Source organism: Equus caballus, chromosome 24 (assembly GCF_041296265.1).
Source record: "Equus caballus isolate H_3958 breed thoroughbred chromosome 24, TB-T2T, whole genome shotgun sequence".
Classification (NCBI taxonomy): Eukaryota; Metazoa; Chordata; class Mammalia; order Perissodactyla; family Equidae; genus Equus; species Equus caballus.
The window spans coordinates 35,801,443-35,826,546 of NC_091707.1; the positions used below are offsets into that span (position 1 = coordinate 35,801,443).

Genomic DNA, 25,104 nt, shown 5'->3' on the forward strand with positions numbered 1-25,104 from the left:
GAGTCTGCAGGGCAGAGACAGCTTAGAGGGCTCCAATAGCATGAACAATACAGCAAGCAAAAATAGGAAAAAAACTAATCTCAGATACACTGACCCTCAGACAGATACAGATCTTTAATTTAAAATCAAGTAAGTTTATTCAGGGAGAAAACAGTTACAAAACACCCTTGGGGCTTTTTTACTCCAACAATTAAAACTGCATTAAAAAGTCAAAGGAAGAGTTTAGAGATCTAAAAAACATCTGGAGAAACTCCTCTTTCCCTTTCCTTGGGTTTTTATATACATTTACCTTTTAGGCAAGAGAGAGAGCTGGATTAATTTCTTTTCTAGGGGATGAGATTTCCAGTTCCATTGTTGTAATACGTATAGGATTCTTCTGTGAAGGCCAGAAAAGATGGAAGAGAAGATCAAGGAATTTGACGTTGACTGGAAGAATTAAGAAGGTGAGGCAAATGGTTGGCTCCTGGAACCAAAATTTTACCACAAATCACCAGATGGGGTGGAGGGAAGGGTATTCTGTTTCCCATTAATAAGATCTGAGGTATTTAAAGACTCCATGGACATGAAAACACTTCTGCCTGCCTCAGAGAAAATGGCAGAGGCTGAGAAGGCTGTTGTGGACGGTCACATCTCCTTGGTCTTCTCACATACATTAGTGCCATGACTGGACCATGTCAAACACTTCTTTGAGCAAGCTGGCTAATCAGTTTATTCTCCAGAATGGGTTCCAAGGCAACAGTGTGATCAATGATGAGTTTTTCCCCGTCTCTGTTTTTGGCTTGTATTGGTGCCAAAGTCTATGGCAATACAAAACAGCAAGGTCATTTACTTACAAGACCCGCTTGAGTCAAAGAATGGGTTCTCCGAGTCTCAGCTGTCAGGGTTTAACCTAGCTCGTTTTACTTGGCTATTCTCGTCATCCAAACGGCAGACACCTTCTGAGGTGATGTCTCTTTTATTCTCCTCCATGGGTTCCAAAGGGAAGTCCTGGTCTGTGGCCAGCACCTGTCGGACAGTCATGTTAACACGAGCGGTTTTCAAGTAGCTGGCGCACACCTGCCAGTCTTCCACAGAACAGGGCTCTACCACTGAATCTCTAGGGAGGTCAGCCGGGAGAGGTGTCTCTAGGCAGCAAGGCAGGCTTTCCCCTGTTGGACTTGGAAGGACCCTTGGGACTGCATGGTTCAACAGGCGGCTGAAACCTGACATTACCATGATGTCACCACTGTGCATAAACATGGCTGTGGGGGCTTCATCTCTTTTGAGGCCACCCAGGAGAAAGATGGCAGACTGTCCAAAGCTACAAAAAATAAGTAAAACAATATACAATTGTAAGTTTCTGTTACTAACCATGGTTGGGAAAGTATTGCCAACTGCATTATTTTCTAATTTCAGCTTAACACTCATTGCTCCCAAATCCTCCTTTTAAATTTTATTATTATTTAAAAATTACTATTATTTTCTGAGGAAGACTGTCCCTGAGCTAACATCTATGCCAATCTTCCTCTATTTTGTATGTGGGACACCACCACAGTGTGGCTTGATGAGTGGTGCTAGGTCTGTGCCTGGGATCCGAAGTTGTGAAACCTCGGCTGCTGAAGTGGAATGTGCAAACTCAACCACTATTCCACCGGGCCGGCCCCTCAAATCCTCCTTTTTAAACTATGCTAAGATCTTTCTCTTGTGGCTTGTGTCTATGAGTGACCAACCCACAATCAGCTACTTCAACTTATCAGAGCCCACGGGATTGCTGAAAAATAAAATCTGAAGCAGTTAAAATAAACCAATTAAAAACTCAGTTTCAACATTACCTATTTAAGTTTTACTGATGCATCTTTAAGACAAAGTCTTCCAATAAAATTATTTGAGTCCTTTACTATATTTATCATTCTTGTTCACTTTAAAGATAAAGCAATTAATAAAAGATTCTGCCACGCGCTTTCTTTGTGAGATACAGGTGCAGTACTTTGCACAAATTTAAAGTTATGGGTAGGGAGGCGAGGACAGTAAACTATTCAGGCTTCTGTGCTGTGTTCTTCTCTATCCCAAAAAGCCTGCTCACTTTGCCTGTGGCCTCCCACTTGTCTCTTCCACAGACACTGACAAGACCTCTCATCACAAAAGGCAGACTCCATGCAATTTAAACAGAAATATTAACTATAATTTGGCCATTACTCTTAAAAGACTTGGATACTTTTACTTACAATACATTGTTAAGATGCCTAGAAGTCCAACATTTTTGAAAGTTTAATGTTTTTACTTTCTCATTTTAGCTTGAAAATGATTTAGAAACAGGAATGAAGCGATAAACAGTAATCCCAAACCCCTAGAACTTACCTGAACGACAGCAGCGGTCTGGAGTGATCCAGCTCAGATCTGTCGACGTGGATCCCCAGCGTGGAGTCTAATCGGTAGTAATTCAGGATCCCTGCTTCGGCTCGGAAACCCTGAAACCCACAGGCAGCAGCCACTTGCTCTGAGAGGAAAGCCAGGTCAGAAGGGAAAGGTGTATAGTGATCTGCTGAGTATTTCTTTGATAAAAGTAGGGAAAATAAGAAAAATAAACAATGATCTCAGGAAAACAGGAAACTGTGGCATAAGATTAATTACCACTTTAAATCATCTAATTTACATGTCATATTAACATAACATGATTTATCCACCCGTTTTCGAGGCATCCAGTAATCTAATCATGAGCCATTCAAAATCCCGGCACCTGTTATACGGCAGCACTGGGCTATGCAGCGATGAATTAGACAGACTCACCCTGCAAGGAGCCTACACCCGAAGCAATTACTACACCTCTCTCCAGTGTACTTTAATCCCAAACAGCATAGTTCTCCTAGGTAAAAAGGCAACTCAAAACTGTCTAAGGAGGACCAGCCCCGTGGCTGAGTGGTTAAGTTTGTGCGCTCTGCTTTGGCGGCCCAGGGTTTCACTGTTTCGGATCCTGGGCGTGGACATGGTACTGCTCATCAGGCCATGCTGAGGCAGCGCCCCACATGCCACAACTAGAAGGACCCACAACTAAAATATACAACTATGTACTGGGGGAATTTGGGGAGAAAAAGCAGAAAAAAAAACTGCCTAAGGAAACACGACACCTAAATGTAACGTGGTGCCCTGGAAAAGGACAGTAGTTAAAACCTAAGGAGATCTGAATCAAGTATGGACTCCACTCCTACGATAATGTATTACTACCAGTTCACTAATTGAGACAAAGGTACCATACCAATGCAAGATGGTAACAACAGGGAGAACTGGGTGTGGGGTATATGGGAACTCTCTGCACTGTTTTTTAAACTTTTCTGTAAACCTAAAACTATTCTAAAATACAAAGTTTATTTTTTAAAAGAAAGGCAACTCAAATACTATAGCCACTTTGGTTTTCAACCCCTCAGCCTGCAACATGGCCTCGTGCCTATTTCACTGGTCAATCTGATGGGATGACGCTCAAAATATCTGAATTGAAACTTATACCATGGTCAAGGTAGGACCTTAAAATGGAAGTAATTTTCAGCACTTACCTCCCTGAACTGCCTCTATTTTTAGCACCTGAGAATCACAAATCTCCTTTTTCTCTAAACAAACAAACAAAAATGCCCAAAGGCCAGAACACCTACTCTTCAAAATGTATACAATTCCTGAGAAGAACAAGGCGCAGCCTTCTCTGCAGAGGAGTCCGAGGGCTCGCTGGCTGTGGAGGCCTGCAGCACCGGACATCCTCCCCTGTCTGGAGGCTCCTCTCTCACTGCTCCCTTTGCTCAGTCAGCCTCCAATGTGACTGGAAAATCCACTTTTGTCTCCTGTCTCTACTCCTGTCCTGATGTACTCCAGCTGGAGCAACAGCCACAGCTGTGGAGAGAACGCGTTTACTTTGGCTGAAGTGAACTTTCACTTCAGGTGTCTGTGAAAGGAAAAGTGAGAAGTCTTGAAGGCATGGTCAAGCCTTTTCAGTTGGAATCTTTATTTTTTTCTTCTCCTTTTCTTGAACTGCAAATAACAAGAGCTTATTTGATTTCTCAAAACTAAGGGTGCAGTTGGAGAACTTTGCAGTTTTCTCTACCATTTTACACTTAGTCTTTCAGAAGATCGACCACTCGGGGCCGCTGTTCCAGCACTAGATGGCCTCGCTGGGATGAATTAATTCCCTTTGCGGGCTTTCGATCCTATTTAAACTGTCCATGCACTACTCTTCTTTCACTTTTCTCTGATTACTCATTCAGAGTTTTTGATAATTTCCACTCCAGGTTTTTCTTAGTAAAAGAGGCTCTAACTTTGAGGTCCTTGAGGAACAATATCAACATTGAAAATAGTATCATAAAAAACGGTAAGCTAACATTTACTGTGTTAGTGTACTTAACTACTTAGGACAGCCAGGTACTGTTGTAATCACTTTGTAGGCATTAATCATTAAAGTGTCACAATCACTTTATGAGGTAGGCATGATCCTTATTGAAGGAGGATTCAAACCCAGGCTGCCTAACCCAAAGAAAATCACACGGCCATTTCCCCAAATACAGGTATCCAGATTTCCATTAAGTCTGTACTGCTGAAAAGAAGAATCACATCATGACTACTTTTGAGCACTATTTATCATTACTTTGAGCAGTTAATATGTTTGTTAATAGCTGAGTTGACTGAAACGATAGAGCTTTTAAAGATTTTATTGTTTCTCCTTTTTCTCCCCAAGCCCCCGGTACACAGTTGTGTAGTTTTTAGTTGTGGGTCCTTCTAGTTGTGGCATGTGGGACAACGCCTCAGCATGGCTTGATGAGCAATGCCATGTCTGCGCCCAGGATTTGAACCGGCGAAACCCTGGGCCACTGAAGCAGAGCGCACGAACTTAACCGCTCGGCCAAGCGACTGGCCCCGATAGAGCTTTTAGAAAGTAAACTGCTTAGGAGGAGGATGGTCTCTACCAATCTGTTAAATTCCATTTTCTCTTAGGATTAGTCCTTCCGCTTGGCAGCAAACACCTCACTGAGACAAGAGGCACTGTGCTGCCAGTGACAAAAGAGGCATTTCCTGAAGCTTAGAGCTCAGGAAAGAAGAAACTGTAGGAAAACATGGAACTTTGTTAACTGTAGGAAAACATGGAACTTTGTTAACTGTAGGACATTCTTTCCCAGCTCTCTCCTGCTCAGATCTTAGAGAGCAGGCAAAGGGATCTAGATCTTGAAAGTTCTTTTTTGAGTTGATGAAACAGAACATCAGAAGTATACGGAGGTTCTTTTACTCCAGGCAGACGTTAAGTAGAAAACAAATGCTCAACAAACACCAAACAATAATGGAAATAAAGATTATAATTGAGAACTGCTCTCAAATGCAGTTAAGAAAAATCTATATCCCTGAAAGCTACTTGGAGAAAGCACTGATGACTTCCGATGACATACGACCTGGGGGCACACGAAGAACTACTTTTCTCTTGCTAAATTATTCACTCCTCTTGAGAGACTGTATCACGAGGATTTTAGGAGGGAGTAAATGAACGAGAGCCTTCCACAAATGCATAATCTGATACTTTAAGTTTGGCCAGGAAGAAATCCAACTATGTGGGGCCCAAGAAGCATAAAAATGGAAAATAATGGAATTAGCAAGAAAATCTGAATACCTTACTGTCCCAGTTATAGTGGTAGCCTAGGGTCACCCAGCGCAGTTTCTCTAGTAAACTTCGGGGTCTCCGTTTATTCACTTCTTTACACCTGCAAAGATTGGAGACAAAGAGGACTTATTCATCTCAAATGGAAGCCATGGCCTTTTGAAGGACCTTGGCATCTAAATTTGGTATTCCATCGTATAAACTGTTAGCCAAGATCTTGATAAGGGAAATTAGAACAGATAAATGAGTTGACCAAGAATATAATAATACTAAAAAATATTTTAGCATTTCTAATTTCTAGTCCTTGGTTCTAAATCCTTTGCTAAATGTGATCAATTTTATTTATTTATTTATTTTTTTGAGGAAGATTAGCCCTGAGCTAACTGCTGCCAGTCCTCCTTTTTTTTGCTGAGGAAGACTGGCCCTCAGCTAACATCCACGCTCATCTTCCTCTACTTTATACATGGGATGTCTACTGCAGCATGGCGTGCCAAGCGGTGCCATGTCCGCACCCGGGATCCAAACCGGTGAACCCCGGGCTGCTGAAGGGGAATGTGCGCACTCAACCACTGTGCCACCGGGCTGGCCCCTAAATGTGATCAATTTTAAATGGCAAGTTTTCAGCATCTCAATAATGGTAAAACAAGAATGACAACAGAAATATCTTAACCCATTCATGGAAAATGGGACCAAGAGCACTATGGGTAATGGAAAATTTGGCTAACAGAACATGTTCGATTTGGTTTCCTAAAAGTAGGGTATCAATCACAGTTATCACTATGTCTATAACGATGGTGGCCTCCCAGAATTACAGGTTGGGGAAAAGTTTGGAAAAATACAGTATACAATCAAAAATAAATGGTTGAACACAACTTTTTTAATCCTGTATAACATAGTTTAGATAAGTGAGGTTTAGCTAACAATTAAGGACCTCTGTAATTGATGTGGTTACTGACATCCCCTTGTTCAAACCATAGGCAGTTTCTGTAAAATAGAGAGGTGCCCTTTCTGCAATTATGTGTTGTCTGAATAAATCTATGGGATTAACTACTCTGTTTCTAAACAGAATGCTTTTTTGATTTACCTCTAAATACCTAGAAATACAAGAATGCTAGGCCTAATCATTTTTTTCCATGTAATTTACATCACTAATCAAATTTTTTTTGGTCCAAGAACCACTGCTGTTTCAAAAAGAAAAGACTAGACTGCTTTAAGGAGTTTACATTCTGATGGGGGATAAGTATAAGAAGAAATGAGGGGGAAATTCAAGGCAGTAAAATCTAGTACTGAAATGAACAGCACAACACTTTGAGGGCCACCAGAAATAAAAAGGAGAACTCAAAGTCAGCTGTTTAATCAGCGCAGCCTTCATGGTGGAGTTGAGAGTTGAGCATGGCACTGAAGAATGGCCAGCATTTAAACAGAGAGTGACGCAGTAGGCAGTACAGGAAAACGGCATGAGCAGAAGCAAAGGATTTATTAAAGGCTCACACTGTAAGTGGCACTCATCTTGATGTCTGACTGAGTTTACAGAATAGATGCTTATCTGTCCTCACAGAGTTTACATTCTAAGGATATCATGACACAGACATACATCAAGACCTGTAGCTAAAAGGAATGGAACAAACCCTGCTTTATTCAGGGCGGCTGTGCAGAAAAGAGGCACAGCAGATCTGACTGCTATCCTTTGAAAGGCCCGCCTACAAGGCTGGCCCTTGGCAGGCAGCTGAAACTTGGATTTGGGGGAGGTTCACCCCACTCCCACACTGTAGCTCACTGTGCAAACAACATGGTTATGCTGAACACCTGCCTTCCTTCTGGGAGTCTGGGATTTTGGTACGTGTCAGGCAGAGACTGCTTATGTGACTAGCCGCTAGTAAAAACCTGGGCATTGAGCTTCCCTGGCAGATAACATTTCTCACATGCTGTCACAACTTGTTGCTGGGAAAATTAAGCACATCTTGTGTGACTTCACTGGAAGAGCACTCTGGAAGCTTGAGCCTGCTTTTCCCTAGGCTTTGTTCCATGCCCTTTCCCTTCGCTGATTTTGCTTTGTATTCTTTCACTGTAGTAACTCTGACCCGTGAGTACAACTCTCTGCTGCACCCTGGGAGTCCTCCTGGTGAATCACTGAACTTGGGTGTGGTCTTAGGCACAAAAGGCCACAGACAACTATCAACAATTTAGGAGAAAAAATATGTAGGAATGGCCAGTGACTGCAAATAGCTGATGTGAACAGTTACTATGTATAATTATCACTATTTAAATTTTCTGTGCGTAAAAACTAAAAAAAAAATGCAATCTAGTTATTAAGATAATCTGAGTTCTACCAACTGTTTCTTCAGCTAAAGGTACAAATAAAAGAACTCCCTGATATTCCTCTGGAGAACATATTCTATTTCAGTAGCCTTCAGACAGAAAAGTAAGTATGACCTCTTATTTCTGGACTCATATGAATCTTGTGGTTAACAGTAACATAAATGTAGTTCCAGAGTTACAAAACTACCCTACAGAGTGATCCATTCTATTTATTTCTCTTTCTAAGAGAGTATTTGGGACCCAAGTCCTTATTTAAAGACAATCTCAAAGACAGGAGAAAATGTTGCTGAAAAGGATGATAATTTCATGTATAATGGAGCTATGTATTTTCAAGGAGGGAAAAAAGGAAGATGCTGAAGTCAGTAGTGTATAAATGGAATCAAGAACTCAAAACAGATGGTGTCCTGAGTATTTAAGAGAAGGCAAAGAGCCGAGCAGAAAGCTTTTACAGAACCAGTGTACCCCACGTAGTTTTTGCCAAGTGGTTTTCAAACATTAATGCTCATCAGAATCACCTAGAGGGCTTGTTAAAACTCACATGGCTGGGCCTAGGCCTATAAATTCTGATCCAGTAAGTCTAGGGTGGGGCCTAAGAACCTGCATTTTGAATAAGTTCCCAAGTGATGCTGATGCTGCTTGTCTGGGGACTACAGTTTGAGAAACAGCATTGTAGGCAAAATTTAAAAACAAAACAAAACACCTCCATCTCTTTCTAGTGCAATAAGAGATCAATTTATTGTTGATGAAGAACTCATACTATTATATCAAACCCAGACCAATCTGAACAAATGCAGATAATAACAATGCAGCTCTGAAAATAATTCAGAAGGTGATGGTATTTCAGACACTTGATATGGCATCAACACGGTGCTTTTCAGGGGCTGGCCCTGTGGCTGAGTGGTTAAGTTTGCGTGCTCCACTTCGGCGGCCCAGGATTTCGCTGGTTTGGATCCTGGGCGTGGACATGGCACTGCTCACTGGGCCATGCTGAGGCGGCGTCTCAGATGCCACAACTGGAAGGACCCACAACTAAAAATAGACAACTATGTACTGGGGGCCTTTGGGGAGAACAAGGAAAAATAAAATCTTCAAACAAACAAACAAAACACAAAAAAACCAAGGCGCTTTTCCATCAAAAGATTCAGTCTAATGTTCTTTAAGAACAGGGCATACAGTATTACAAGTAACAGAGGTTTATGGTATTATTAAATAAAATCATCAAAATGACAGTAACAATCAAGCATGAACAGAACCACCCTATAATACACCTTTATTTATTTAAAAAGATTTTTATTTTTCCATCTTCTCTCCAAAGCCCCCCAGTACATAGTTGTATATTTTAGTTGTGGGTTCTTCTAGTTGTGGCATGTGGGATGCTGCCTCAGCATGACCTGATGAGCGGTGCTAGGTCCGCGCCCAGGATCTGAACCTGTAAAACCCTGGGGTGCCAAAGTGGAGTGCGCAAACTTAACCACTCGGCCATGGGGCCGGCCCCTATAATACACCTTTTAAAATTTAGTTCCTTCTTTCGGAATCCGAAAGAACATCTCTTTTCTAGTTTAACTATATCACTGCAAGAAAGGCTTTGGGCTTTGCCTTATATTACGGAGGGGGATTGGTCCAAGGATGTAAAAAGCCAGCAGAGTCTTACTTTCAAAAGCAGTAAGCCCAGTCTTAATAACAAAAAGAAAAGAAAAAGGCTTAAGATTTGCTTAGTGAAAGAGTTGTGATCATTGAGTGTTTGTGCCAATTTGAGGAGAATTTTTATATATACATTTGTGTAATGTGTTAGACTCACATAGGTATAAGATCACACCCCTCATTTCATATCCTCTTCTGAGAACTCGATTTCAATTCCTGCCTTTGTATAGAATTTCTGGAAGGAGAGCAGCAACAATTTTTATAACACTTGCCTCAAAATGTGAGAACAGGACTGGCCAACACTAAGACATTTCTTGTCTCAGTACTACTCAGGGACCCTTTTGGTCCCCAAATACCCACAGGCCTCTCGGGTAATAAAAACTCCAAAATATTCACTCTTGAACATTGTGAATACTGCAAGGCCAAAACCAAGTTTAACACTTTCCCAGAACACTTTCAAGCAGAAAATACTGAGGGATTAATGCAGGGGGTAGGCTGTCCTCTTTTTAAACCTGACTTGTGCAAAAAGAAGGCACTGACTAGTGCCAACGGAGCTGCGATATCCACCCTAAGGAATGCAGGGAGTATGCTGGCACCTTACCTAACTTGAAATTTTATCCAATTATCCAAAAGAATGTTTTCAAGCAAGTACGACCCTGATTATTGGTTCTCACTGCACACAGAAACACGCTCTGCTCCCTGCCCCTGCTGCTCCTCCAGGCACTGGCAGGAGGATGACAGATGGGTGTGCTGGCACCTTCTCCCCTGGCAAATGTGCCCACACAGCAGTTTGCTCACTTTCTGTCACAGTAAGTGCTTTATGTGAGTGCCGGCACTTCTCTCAGCAATCATGTTCTGTAGCACTTTTCAACTGAACCCTAACCAGGTGCAAATGAACTCCTGTCCTGCTTGTCCGCACTCTGTGCAGTGGGTAGTTACGGTGACATAACTAAGCAGGGGTATCTCCTTTTCTTTTTTGCCTTAAGGGACATTGGCAAATTATCGTGAAAGCAAAAATACTCAGGACAGAAAAATTCTGAAGATTGTTTATGATAAAAAAACCTTAAAAATCCTATTGCAGGTATTTGTTTTTTAATCATTTTTAAAGGCTTGGGAATTGTATCTTTCACAACTCTGAATACTTCCCTCCATGACCACAGCAAGTCCTTCTTCTTTCCCCATCTCTCATTTCCTTTAATGCTAAAGTTCCATCTCCTGACCTCAGAACTCCAATTTTTCAGAGTTTGAGTGATTCCAGGTTTGTCTTCCTTCTCAACCTGAACCCCCAAGTCAATCACTGCAAATGGGCATCCAATTCCACCTTAATCGCTAACATCCTTTTGCTGTCTGCAAGTATTTAAAGCCTTCTCTAATCCTCTACCGCCTGTTCTACACCTTAACTGTTCATCTCAAGTTCTCAGTCCTGCTCTTATTTCCTTCGAGGACAATGAGAATACAGAGGCCTCATCAAATGACCCACAACCATTTCAACTTCCCTCCCCTCCACCTCCTAAACCTTTCAAAATCTTCACCCGATCCTGCCCTCTGGGTTTCAGCAGTGGTCCTACTTCTTTCTACGAGGGCCAATTCTCCACCGATACCGTCTCCCACTTCCCCGACACAGCCTGTGAGGCCTTTCTCCATTGACTATCGTTCTTCTCATATTTTCAAGTCTTCCTCTGCACTTGTTTCTTCCTCTTGATCTGCAAAAATGTGTAACACTTCTCCCTAAGCTGACCTCTCTCTGAAGTACCCTGTCTATGTCCCGCCTAGATGTGCCCCATGTCTCCCGTCCCTTCACAATTAAACTTTCCTAAAAGGACTCAATATTTGTTGCCTTTACTCTCTCCCCTCACTGCAATTTGACTTTTGCTTATACCACTCTACCAAAACTAGTTTCTTAGTTTTAATTATATCACTTAATTGTCAAATTTTAGGTCTATCGACATGGCTGGCCCTTCTCTTATTCTGCAAACATGTTCCTGTCTTGGTTTCTAACAACGTATTTTTTTTAACCCAGAGCTGATGCTCCCCAGGGCCAATGGCCTTCTTTTCTCTGTATGTATTCTATTAAAAAAAAAAATCACATCCCTTCCCACTACTTCACTATGGCCTTTATGTGTAACTCCTATATCTCTCTCACTCTGATTTTGCTCCTAAGCTCAGTTCCATATTTCGAAAGGCATACTAAACATTTCCACCTGGATACTCCACAAGCATTTCAAAAACAGTAAGCCCCAAATTACACTTAGGATTGTCTCTGCTCATTCTGATCTTCCTCCAATACTCATTTCCATTAAAAATATCAGTATATAATGTTGCAACGAACATGAAGATGCAGATAACCTTCTGAGATAGTGATTTTGTTTCACTTGGATATGTACCCAAAAGTGGAACTCCTGGATCACATGGTAGTTCTAGTTTTAATTTTTTGAGGAAACATATACTGTTTTGCATAAATAAATATTGTAGCATTATTTACAACAGCCAAGACATGGAAACAACCTAAGTGTCCACTAATGAACGGATACACAAATGTGGCGTGTATATACACACACATAGTAGAATATTATTGAGCTATAAAAAGGAAATCCTGCCATTTGTGACAACATGGATGAACCTTGAGGGCATTACGCTAGGTGAAATAAGTCAGACAGAGAAAGACAAATACTGTATTGCTCTCACTTATATTTAGAATCCAAAAAATCTGAACTTGTAGAAACAGAATAGACTGGTGGTTGCCAGAGGCAGGTGGGGGTGGGTGAAATAGGTAAATGTGGTCAAATGGTAAAATCTTCCAGTTATAAGATAAATAAGTTCTGGGGATGTAATGTACAGCATGGTGACATGGTTAACAATACTGTACTGTATATTTGAAAGCTGCTAAGAGAGCAGATCTTAAAAGTTCTCATCAAAAGGAGAAAATTTGTAACTATGTGAGGTGCTTGATGCAAACTAAACCTACTGTGATAATCCTTTCGTAATATATGCATATATCAAATCGCTATGTTGTACACCTTGGACTAATACAATGTTATATGTCAATTACATCTCAATAAAACTGGAAAAAACAACAACAAGACCTCAGTATTACCCTAACTGCCACGTAGAAATCTGGGGATAATTCTAACTTCTTTCTCTCACTTCTCATAATCTCTTCGGGCCAAAGAGAAGCACGCGAACTCAACTCCCGCATCACTGGCTGGCCCTCTCAAACTCACTGCTGGCGGGGAATCTTTTTCCTAGCCTCAGTCTTGAAACCAGGGGCTAACTTGCTTTAACTATACTCAGTTAGTCGTCTGTTTGCAAAAGTAGTTAGATAACGCATTACTAAAAGCCACCCTATAGATAGTATCTCTGACCCCTGGGTTACCATGGTAACAGGTGCTTGAGTTTTTCAGGAGCTGAGAGTTGACTCCTTGTCCAGTTCAGGCTGGTTAAGACCACTGACTCATCAGCTGCGCCTGGGTCCAATAGGTGACCTTTTGACATCAAGGAGCTGAAAACTCCACCCTCAGATCACAGTAATGCTGCCATTTTGTGAACATGTGTCCATGAAGCTTTACTATGCTTGCTGATCATCAATTACTTCACTTATCTTTACCTCCAATCATCTATTCCCACTTCAGACCACCCTGCCTCTTTATCCCATAAATATCTCTAATCTCAGTTTTTGGGGAGGTGGCTTTGAGATTGATTCTCCTGTCTCCTTACTTGGCTGCCTTCTGATTAAACCCTTTCTCTCTGCAAACTCGTCATCTTGGTGATTGGCACATCGTGTGGTGGGCAAAACGAACTTAGTTTGGTAACAACCTCTCCCTCTATTGTGTCCCCATAGCACTTTGCAACTTCCTCTATCCAAAAATAAGGCTTTGGTCTTGTACATGCTTTACGTAACCTGAATTCCTCCTCCAACAGTCCCTTCCTCAAAGGCAGGGACTGAGTTTTAATCTCCATATTTGTCCTAGCATCAAACGTTTCCTAAAATACCAATGTGCATTATTTAATAAACTAATGAAAATAAGACAGAAAGGTACTATATAGTCTTTAATTGATCCTTCTCAAATTTAGCATATCAATTTAATGAAAATAATACTTACTAAGCACCTTTCTCATATATACAAAGAATTGCGCTTGGCATCAAGGCTGTAAAAATTTCAAGATCTGGGGGTGGGGGCAGGGGCATGTCAGGCAGTGGGAGGGAGAAGGGCCAGATGACTGGATTCACTATTATAAGTGCTAAAATAGCATCATAAACAAAGCCTTAAAGTAGAAAGTTGAGGGGATTAATTCTGCTTCCCCACTAAGGATATCAATGGAAAAAACTTTCCACATATACAAAAATGGATACAAAGCATTTCATGAGCTAATTTATGGAATAAATAAAGCTAAGCTACTTTATTTAAATTTATATTGCCCCTTGTCTTATTCTTTACAAAGTTATTTTTGAATAGATAATACATTCACAAAATTCAAAAGGCAAAAACGAAAGTATCCATTAACTAATTAATTACACAAATATATATTTGGTGACTACCACGCATTGAAGAATAAAAACACAGGGCAAGAAGATAAAGAGTGAGGGGAAACAGGGGACTATTTTTAATTGAAAGATAAGGGAATCATCTTTTATAAGATGATACTAGAATAAAGACCTAAAGGAAGCAAGCCATCATTATCTGAGGGAAGAGATTTCCAGGTAGAAAGAACAGCTCATACAAAGAATCTGAGCATGACTGATGTGTATAAGGAATAGCATGGAGACCAGGACGGCTGGAGAAGAATGAATGAAAAGGAATGGTAGATGAGGCTGGAAAGGCAGCTGGGGGCCAGATCATCTGGGCCATAGTAAAGACTTCTGATTTTATTCTAAGTCTGATGAGGTTGTATAACAAAGAATTTCACTGGCCTTTGTCCCTGGTTCTTGGAAGAGAGCTAAACTCTTGGAATTTCTGGGAGGGATAGGCGTGTCTTTGTTATTCACAGTGGACCTTAGGACCACACCTGAGTTTATGCTAAGCAGATGACTCTGGATGTAGGTTTGTCAAGCTAGAAAGACCAAACATGTGATTAGAGTCTTGAGGCTTTCCGGCAACTGATATTAGCTGGACTTCAGGGGACAGGTGGGGGGGGGGGGGCTAGAGATTGAATTCAATTATGTGGCTAATGATTCAATCAATTATGGCTAAGGAGTGAACGCCAATAAAAACTCTAAACACTAAGGCTTGGGAGAGCTTCTTGGGAGGATGACACGTCCTGATTCCATAAGAAGAGGACACGGAAGTTCTGCACTTTGGACCCTCTAAGACACGGCCCTATATGTCTCTTCATTGAATGGTCATGATATGTATCCTTTATAATAAAATTGTAATCATAAGTATAATGCTATCTTGAATTCTGTGAGACATTCTAGTGATTTACTAAGGGGGGTCATGGGAACTCACCTGAATTTGTAACCAGTGGGTCAGAAGTATAGGTAGCCTGGGGATCTCCCAAACTTGTGGCTGATGTCTGAAGTGAGGGCAGTTTGTTTGGGGACCATGCCCTTAACTTGTGATGTCTGTGCTAACTCTGGATGGTTTGCATTAGAATTGAATTGCAGTATGCAGATGAAAAACTCCAAGAGAAGTGACATGATTTCTATACTGTATGCAGAAAACAGACTGAAGAGGCACAAGAACAGACACAGGAAGACTGGTCAGGAGGCTACTGCAGTAAATGATGGTGGCTTAGACTAAGATGGTTGTGATGGAGTTGCTGAGAAATGATTTTATTTATTTATTTATTACCATATTTGCTAGAGGGGTAGATTTAAGATTTAAGATTGGCCCTGAGCTAATATCTGTTGCCAATCCTCCTCTTTTTGCTTGAGGAAGATTGTCACTGAACTAACACCTGTGCCAGTCCTCCTCCATTTTACGTGGGATGCCGCCTCAGCATGGGTTGACAAATGCCTGGGATCTGAACCTGCAAACCTGAGAGCTGCCGAAGTGGAATGTACAAACTTAAGCACTATACCACCAGGCCGGCCCCAGATTTCAGATTTTATAATGGCAGCATAGTGTCTATATTCTATTGTGGGGTATGTCATGCTTGATTTATCTGAACTCCGGCTTACAGACACTTAGGTTGTTTCTCATTTTTTCCCGTTACAAACAATGCTGCAATGAAGATGCTTGTACCTAACTATCGTACTCTTGTGCAAGAATCTCTAGCTATGCTTTTCACTGACAATAAACTTTGAACACAGCAGAGAATTGAGCTGCCCTAGTTTTGTGAACAGACCTATTTTTGCTTATAAGTATTTTTTCTTCATTTCCTACTTAGAGTTTCTTCTTCCCTGATAATAGAAACCTAGAAAGCTAAAATTGAAAAGATCTCAGAAGCCCTCTAGTTCAGCAGTTCTCAATGTGGAGGTTATGGTAGATAATCAGAATCTCCAGGGAATCTTTGTGAACCACAGACCCTCTCCCTTTCTCTTACACTCTGGGAAAGTGGCAAGAGCTGCGTGTACTGTCCAGGTGGCTCTAACTGACCATGATTCAACCACCTTGAATATCTTATTCAGTCCAATCCCTCTGTTTCCCAGATGAGGGAACTGAAACACTTATTACATAGTGACAGAAGGAGAACTAGGGCCCTAAGACATGTTCAATGTCACCAGCAATGTCTGAGCACATCAGTTTCTTCCAATCCTTGACCATCACATTTTTTATTTTTGCTAATTTATTAGACCAAAAAAAAAAAAATGTATCTCACCATTGTTTACAGGATGATTTATCAAAGAGATCCATCTGAGCTATCTTAGAAGATGACAACTGGGATTTCTGCAGTTATTTGTCAGAAGGAAAAAATTCAATTACTTGAAAATGCAGGCTGCTTTAATAACAAACCCTAAGCTCTCTTTGACTAATTTCACTCAACTATGATCTTCTTTTACTCTGCCCTCAATTCTAAGAAGACACTACAGTCATGTACTATATAATGAAGTTTCAGTCAACAACGGACTGCATATCCGATGGTGGTCTCATAAGATTAGTAGCATACAGCCTGGGAGGGTGGTAGGCTATACCATCTAGGTTTGTGTGAGTGTACTCTATGATGCTAGCACGGCGACAAAATCGCCTCAGGACACGTTCTCAGAATGTATCCCCATCATTAAGTGGTGCATGACTGCCCCCGCCTATACCATAACCCAAAGACCAAGAAGGCTTTAAAAGAAAAACAAGGAATTTTAGCTTTCCTTTCCCTTTTCAACTTAAGAAAATCTTCTATTTCTCCTGTTAGAATTAGCATGACAGTTTCTGAAAACTGCACCACTGGATCCACTTAAGTCCAAATAGAACACACAAAGCTGGTACAATGCTTTCAACAGGCTGTTCTAAGGATTTCTCACAGAATATCTTGTTTAATCCTCACACTACTAAATGAGGAAAGGACTATTATGAGGCATAGAAAGGTTAAGCAACTTGCTCAAGTTGACAGAGCTGGTAAGAGGCAGGGCTGGGATCCGAATCTAGGCAATCTGACTCTAAACTAGTGCTCTGCATCACCAAACCCTTCACAATCTGGCCCCAAACTACCTTTCCTGCTTCATCTCTGCCAATTCTATCCATGACTTTCAGGAAGCATTTTCCACAATCTACCTCCAATCCAGCCACCTAAGAAACCATTCCCACAGTATCTTATAAACTGTATCCCTCCACTTGCCAAATTGTATTTAATTCTATGTTTATATGTCTCTGTCCTCGACTAATCCACAAATTCCTTGAAGGCAGAAACTGTCTCTTCTCTGCCTTTGACTCTCTAATAGCCAAGCACAGTGGCTGAGACATAGCAGAAACTCGAGAGCACACCCTGTGCTCCCATCTCATGCAACAACTTACTGTCTTAAATATCACCTCTCTGCTTTCTCTACTCAAAACAGCCTTCTTACTTTTCTGACCAGCAAACTGCTCATCATTTTTGAAGACCCAGTTCAAATGGACAGAGAAAATAACAGGAAAATGAACCCAATTAAAAAATCATTTTTTCTTCTTTGACACCTCCTTCCTGCCTGGAAGAATTATTTCTTCCTCCGGCCCCTATGGCACTTTTCTAAACACCTATTGTAATACTTTCTGAACTCTATTACAATTATTCCTGTTGATACTGAGTTCCCAACAGACTTTGCACTCCTGAGTACAGGGACAGTGTCCTATTTATCTTTTTTTCTCCAATGCTTAGCATCATGCCTGGTACACAACTGACCCTCAATAAATACTTATGGAATGAATGAATGTTGAAACATTAAGGTACAAACATTAGTTCTTATGATGAAGAACAAGTGACCTACCATAAAACAGCTGGTAGCACTAACTTCATCTAGTAGAGCAGAAGTAAAGAGCTTTCAGTGTTACTTTTTTCCAGAATATCACAAGTCTTTAAAGGAACTCACTTGAAGTAGAAAAAAGGGCTGAAACTGAATGAAAACGGATCATCTGATGATTAATGAGGATGAACTCAACATCTAAGCTACAATAAGCAAATCTTTAAAATGGATCTCAATTTAATGTAACTGTCAAAGCATCTGTCCAAATGTTCCCGGGGGGAAAGAACGTAACTGTGCCATATTGATGTGGAAAGGAGGGAAAAATAAACAGGTCAGTCACTCTCACCGCACTGTTACAGAGTAGTTCCTTTAAAGATCTGGGATGGCCTGCACTGAAAACTACCACTTTATTGTGACTGAGAAGACTTACCTCAGAAACTCTTTGCTCTGTTCCCACAGATCTTGGGTCTGTTCTTCAGTCATGTGTTTGTCCAGGTTACAAACGTTGGGTTTCTGGGAATATAACTTAAGGCACTGCTTTACCCAGTGCCACTGGTAACCTGGGAGGAAGGGGTTTGGGATAAAAATAAATCCTATACAAAAGATGGGTGGGGAAAAAAGGAGAGGAGGAAATTCTCCATCAGTTATTCAGATAATTTATTTTTGTTGACACTCTTATGCCCACTACTTTATTATTTACTCCCCATCTCCCTTTGCTCTTGCTTCCAGCAGCTTCTTAAAGCAATGTTCACTTAAAAGCAAATGTTCTCATTCCTATCCTCGAATTTTAGAGGAAGAGGAGTATCTTTAAGTCAATGAAAAGCTAAGTTCTGATGATGAATATTAGACATCTATCACTAGGCAAATATCTGGCTTTGTGGGTTATTCCGAAGAGAAATATTCCACAATTATCAATTGTGTTACCCCAAAGCAAACTTTAGGATTGAGAGTACCAAAGTCATCCCTCAAATTTTCACCAGATATCATCCCTTCACGAGGTGGCAGCTGCTTCCTGCAGTGACTACCTTTGTGACATCTCAGTGCTCCCTTTTTGCCTTTTCTGTTTTCTACAATCTGGCTAACAATTCTTTATGTTAAGTTATCCCATTAAAATAATTGGTGTGATTTCTGCCTCCTGACTAACAGGGAAGAAAGACGGTCTGTACATCTGTTGAGTATGGCACGAAGTAAATAGCTGCAGCATGTGTGTTGAAAAGATCTTTCTGGTTTGAAAAGTAATCTAACCTGATTTTTCTCCTCTGTAAAAAAAGAATAAGAATATTTAACTGGAATCCTATGCACGGTAAGGATTCATTCATCAAACACTCAAGAAACACACACTATGTCATGTTCTCTCTTTTTTTTTTTTTTTGGTAAGATGGGCCCTGAGCTAACATCTGTGCCAATCTTCCTCTATTTTATGTGGGATGCCACCACAATGTGGCTTGACCAGCAGTGCTAGGAACGTGCCCAGGCCCCAAACCCACAAACCCCAGGCCACCAAAGCAGAGCGTGCAAACTTAATAACTACACCATTGGGCCAGCCCCACTATGTACTTTCTTAAGAATTAGAGAGATGAAAACCTTTGTCCTTGTGAAGTACCTGGAGACAGGACAGTAGAGACAGCTATACAGATAACGCCTTTTAGAAGCCCTGGCTATGGAAGGAAACAAAGGCTGAGGAGTAGTTGCAGAAGAACAAAGAATTACAGAGACTTTATGGTTTTTAGGGTTTGGAAAGACCTAACCACGCTTATAGATTATGAGAAAAGAGCCAGCAGAAAGGAACTGGCTGAAAACAGGTGAGAGGAAAAAAAGAGAGCATTGCCTGAAAGCTGGAGGAGGTGAAAGACGGTGGGATCAAAAAAGTGAAGGGACTGGCTTTGAACTAAAGGAACTCTTCTCCTCTAAAATTGGAGGACAGGAATGAGAACATTTGCTTATAAGTGTGGAGGCCACTTATGCATTTCATGTATCAGTAAAATTCTCCAAATAATTTAGGAGAGTGACAGGACTGCCAGTATTATGAAAGAAAAAAAAAGATACGAAGAAACCCCCAACAACTTACCATCTGCTATCATCATTATTTTACAAAATCTTATCAAGATTATAATACCCACTAAATATCAGATTAAAGGAAGAATACCTCTGATCTAGTCCAAGATTGAACAGTAACAGGAAATTTAATACCCTTTTAGGCAGTCCATTCCAGACAACTGTTGTCTTCCTTTTGTTGAGTTAAAAGTTTCCTCCTTTTAATTTTCATGCATTGGTCTTAGGTTCCAACACACAGAGCAACCCCAAATCAGTTCTTAATTCTTCCTGATAAATACCTCCAGCTTTACAGTTAACATTTACTGAGCATTTTCTATGTGCCAGGCTCTGACCTAAGCACTTTACATGTACACTTAGATTTAATCCTCATAACAACCTTATGAAGTCAATACTATTTTTATACGCATCTTACATATGGGGAAACTGAGGCCAAGGGAGATTAAAAAACCTGTCCAAGGTCATATAGTAGTAGATGGTAGAGCCAGGATGTGAACCCAGGTATCCTGGCGTCAGAACCTAGGTCTTAACTAGTATGCACTGTTTCCCATCCCTTCTAGTGTACGACAACATTTCAGATGTTTCATGCTATCACGTTCCCCCTCAACTATACTCTTCCCTAAACTGAATTTCTGGTCTTCAGACCCATCATCTTCCCACTCACTCTCATAAGGACGGGTTGTGGTATACTCAGGTTCCTTTAGAATAAACAGGATCCAGAAGTAAACACAATTCGACTGATCCAGCCAGAGTAAGGTGAGACTGTCATCTCCCATGTTTAGGACATGATGATTCTATTAAATGCAGCTTACAATGGCAGAGAAGACAGAATAAAGTCTCTAAGGACATAATGAGGTACCAACTCAAATGACGTGGCTTAAGTGTGAAATACTAGAAAACCTCAAAATGTACATCAACTTGGACAATAGAAAACCAAAGTGGGGCTGACAACTGTAGTCTGAACAATCTGTTAAGGGAAGAAGGCCTGGCAACAGAGAAACACAGCCTTGAAAACAGGAGCTAGGTCTGAAAGGTAAAGAGCAGCCTTCAAAAACAAAAAGTGCATGAAAGACTGCTGGTGATGCATGCTCCTCATTTACCCAAACTCATGGAGAGCAATGCTTTCATACACAAATTCCACCATTCAACTGTCTCCTTTGTGACTTCAGCCCCAAGATTGAAGTCTCTAGTTCTTCAAAACAGAACTAAAGTTCAAGAGGCCTTTTATAGGAAGTATTAAAGCTGTTACACCTTCCCATGTTATTAACAAATACATCAGTGGTCAAGATGTATTAAAAGCTATAACATAGATCTGGCCCTTTGCACAATGAAAACGAATATTTCTTTTTAGGGAATCCTATGTTTTTTTAATCTATATTTGAAATCACAAGTGCAGTGCTAACTTTACATCCTCTAGAAAGAAACAGGATGGCAGATATAAGATTATTTGGCCAAATAAAGCATTTCCGTATTTTCTAAATGGTTGATAATAATTAATCTACAATGACCCCATTATCCTAGAAAAAAGGTTAATAACATTACCCACTTCGCAGTATTATCTAAATTTCTTTATCTGTAAAGTGAGTTATCCAACATCACCAAAGTTCAAAGTTCTAGATTATATAGTTTATTAGGACTTTTGATCATATTAATTGTTCTCTTTTCAAATGTTCAGCCTTGCTGATAGCAACAATTTTTAAGCTATTGTCATGCCATTTGAGAATGCAGGGATTTTGTGAATGGAGTGACCGTTATGAATTATTCTGTCATTCAAAGCGGCTCTCCTGCCAGAATAGGGGTTCAGAGCTGTGGCAGGGAGCCCAGAGTCAATGTCCTAGTTTATTTTTTTCTTAAAGATTGGCACCTGTGCTAACATCTGTTGTAATCTTTCTTTGTTTTGTTTTCCTCCTTCTCCCCAAAGCCCCCAGTACATAGTTGTATCTTCTAGTTGTAGGTCCTTCTGTTGTGCTATGTAGGATGCCACCTCAGTATGGCTTGAAGAGCGGTGCCATGTCCATGCTGGGGATCCAAACCGGCAAAACCCTGGGCCGCCGAAGTGGAGGGTGCAAACTTAACCACTTGGCCATGGGGCCAGCCCCTCAATGTCCTACTTTTTGATTTGTACTTGGTGTGTCACTTTCTGCAATATAAGGCAGGCACTCCTGACTCCTGCTCTATCCTTTGGGAATGTTAAATAAACGGAAATCTTAGACCCCTTAGGAGGGGTATGGGAGTGGAACATTTCTGTTTAGTTTTCTCCTTTGTCTATTCACTTGCTTACTGCTCCTCCTCTGAAATTAGACAAATGATTTGGTGATTTCACCTTCTGAGGTCAGCTGCACTCACCAGGATAGCCTTCGAGTCCATAGGCTCGCCACTTGCTGACCGGCTGAAGTCCTGCTCTGTGTGCATCATGGTCACTCACTGAGGACAAACTTAGCTGAGATCTGACCACCTGGTAGGAAAGAAACAGAAGTCAGAGGGCTAAAGCTATTTTATAGGTCAACTCTGAGAACCTCAAACCTCTAAAGACATTTCTGGTATGGGGCAAAGTTAGGAGTCATAAGTCTAGAGTCCTAAACTTAGTTCTATTACTTAGGTGATGTAAGACTTAGATCTAAGTCACTTAACTTCTTAGAGCCTCAGCTTCCTCATCTATATCCTAACAAACACTAGAGAGCTACAGAAAGTTGAGATAAGAAATAATGAGAAGCAGGCTGATTTTGGCCTTCAAGACTACCTTTTCCTGTGATTCCACATCTTTGTGACTTATCATAGGACTCTGAATCATGAAAGGTGTTTGGTGTACTGAAATACCCTGAGTCACAATACCGCTTGCTTTGGTTAGGGCTAACAATAACGCTTCTGAGGCACTTGTGTACAGTTAAGTGTTTTAACAGAGGTATGAAGAATACCAGGGTGCGGAGGGTGAGAGTATGGAAAAAGAGTGCTCTGACCAGACAGAAAAAACGTTTCAATAAAACACTGGGAATCCTGTCTGCCAAAAGTACAATATTTGCTTTCTTTTAGATGAAACTTCAAACTAAAACTCAGAACTTTTTGTCTTTGTTGATTACTTAATTTGAAATTAAGTTTTTCAGGGGCTCATTAAGTTTTCTTGGCATCTAAGAGCATCTTATGGATGGTTCATTAAATTGGTTAAGAAACCAATATGCAGTCACTAAAGTAGGGACATTTAGGGAAAAAAACCTTATTCTTCCATGAATAATAAACTTAGAGTCTGGCTTGCCTGAGAATAAATCAAAAGTTTTCTTCCAAAGGGATATGACCCCTTATTCTGTTAACTTCCCCAATGTGAAGACTTCCAGAAAATACCAAGTGGCTGGTGTATAAACAGTCTCTATCATAAAATGGCTATTTGGAACTCTCTAGAGTCCTGACCAGCTAACTTTTCTGGGTACGTGGGGGCTGAGAAAATGTTTTTATTTTAAACATTTTGTAATGATTTCTTAAATAGATCATACTTAATACCACACTGTAATTCAGCAACATCCTCAGACCTGAAGTTTATGGACCTATTCTACCATATACTAAGCTGAACAAAACCTGTTTTGTTTTGTTTTTTGTGAGGAAGATTGGCCGTGAGCTAACATCTGTTGCCAATCCTCCTCTTTTTTTTTTCCTCCCCAAAGCCCCAGTACCTAGTTGTATATCCTAGTTGTAAGTCCTTCTAGTTCTATGTGGGATGCCACCACAGCATGGCTCGATGAGTGGTCTGTGCCCAGGATCCAAACTGGCGAACCCCAGACCTCTGAAGCGGAGTGCATGAACTTAACCACTATGCCACTGGCCAGCCCCAATCTCTTGAGTTTTTTTAAAAAAGTTTTTCTGCTTCCTCCTTCACCAGACCATTAGCCATCACTGTCTCCACTGCTTGCATCAGGTGTCTTGTAATAGCAACTTTCTTTCTAATTTGCTACTTTCAATCTGTTTTGAGCAGGGGAACTAAATACTCCAGTTTTTATGTACTCATATTTATTAAGTGCTTACTGTTTTAGGTACTGTGCTAGACATAACATCTCCTCCTCAGGTGGTTTACATTCTAACAGTGTTTAAGTATTAGGATAAAATACAGGCGAAAAGGGCTGAATGAGGGTCTGAGGGGCTGTCCCATGAGTCAAGTATATTATTCTTGGGGTGCAGACTTTCTCTGTTATTTTGACAATTCTAAGACCATTTCTGCTAACGAATGAAGTTTCTAAGAAGCTGAATTCTGGACAAATACAGCATTCCACTTTTATTGAGAGCTGTTACTAAGCTTGGAAAGAATGCCTCAAACAGCCACCTGTGAACAGCACCAAAGGCAAATTAAGGGATCAGGCATCCCGAGTTAAAGCGATTGTAAAAAAAATATACATTACGCTATACTTGTGATTCTTCCTGTTTTCCCGGTCCCCTCTTATGTTACTTTTCTTAATTTCCATGGGGAAAGGAAGAAATAACGATGCTGGATGGATTCGTTTGCCCTTTACTTTCCACTTGAAGAGATTATCTCAAAACCTTTCAACGCCCTCTGTCGAAAAGGCCGAGAGAAGACAAGCACCGGTTTTTCGGACAAAGGCTTAACAACATCCATCCCCCTCAATTCTGGGATTACTCGGGCGGTTGGTTTTCTCCAGCTGCAGAGCCGCTACCCTGACGTCTACGAATACGGTTTAGGGGTTTTTACACGGTTTGAAGTAGAAATGTAGACAGTTAATTGAAGGAATGAACCCCAATTCCCAGGCATTTTTTGACTGAGGCCGCAGCTGGGAATGGCCGCGTGGAGAAACGGGCAGCGGAATCTTCACCGCCATCGTGGCAGTTCAACGCCAGCCCATGGAGGGGGGGGATCGCTCAATAACAGTCAGTCTGGAAGCGAAAGAGGTGAAGTTGAATTGAAGCCCCTCCAACAAGCCAGGCGAGGCGACGGGGAGGCGCGCGCCGCTCTTGTCTCCGTACCTTGTGGGCCTCGGGGCCCGGGCCGCGGGCTGCGTGGGCCGCCGAGAAGTCGATAACCGCTCCCAGGTCTGCGGTCCCGGGGCGGCTCTGTCGGTAGAAGCGGAAAAGCTTCCGAAAGGCATCCTCCCCCGGCTCCGCCGCCAGCGTCGCCACTGAACCCACGGCCGCCGACATCTTCCCCATCTCGCCGCCCGGCCTCCTCTGACCTGGAAGCAGA

At 41.2% G+C, this 25,104-nt stretch overlaps 1 protein-coding gene across 2 annotated transcripts; it reads right to left on the bottom strand.

Annotated features, from left to right (window-relative positions):
• Positions 1 to 113: 113 nt before the first annotated feature.
• Positions 114 to 25,103, bottom strand: ALKBH1 (alkB homolog 1, histone H2A dioxygenase). 2 transcript variants are annotated; one of them, XM_001493933.5, is made up of 6 exons: positions 24,888 to 25,103; positions 22,272 to 22,380; positions 18,304 to 18,466; positions 5,615 to 5,705; positions 2,338 to 2,531; positions 114 to 1,300 (listed from the first exon to the last, which is right to left on the bottom strand). In XM_001493933.5, exons 1-6 carry the CDS (start codon positions 25,068 to 25,070, stop codon positions 871 to 873), a joined length of 1,170 nt encoding a protein of 389 aa, XP_001493983.2. In that variant the 5' UTR covers positions 25,071 to 25,103; the 3' UTR covers positions 114 to 870. The 2 variants fall into 2 exon arrangements, with proteins under 2 accessions (XP_001493983.2, XP_014591230.2); XM_014735744.3 differs by having other exon boundaries at positions 24,308 to 25,090.
• Between the last annotated feature and the right edge of the window lies 1 nt (position 25,104).

Excerpts from the sequence above, each read along its gene's own strand:
- ALKBH1 (XM_001493933.5), bottom strand. The coding sequence starts at position 25,070 with ATGGGGAAGATGTCGGCGGCCGTGGGTTCAGTGGCGACGCTGGCGGCG. Across the intron at positions 5,706-18,303 it reads CAGAGCAAAGAGTTTCTGAG|GTGTAAAGAAGTGAATAAAC; the intron begins GTAAGTCTTCTC and ends CAATCTTTGCAG. Across the intron at positions 2,532-5,614 it reads ACTATAACTGGGACAGTAAG|AAATACTCAGCAGATCACTA; the intron begins GTATTCAGATTT and ends CTTTTATCAAAG.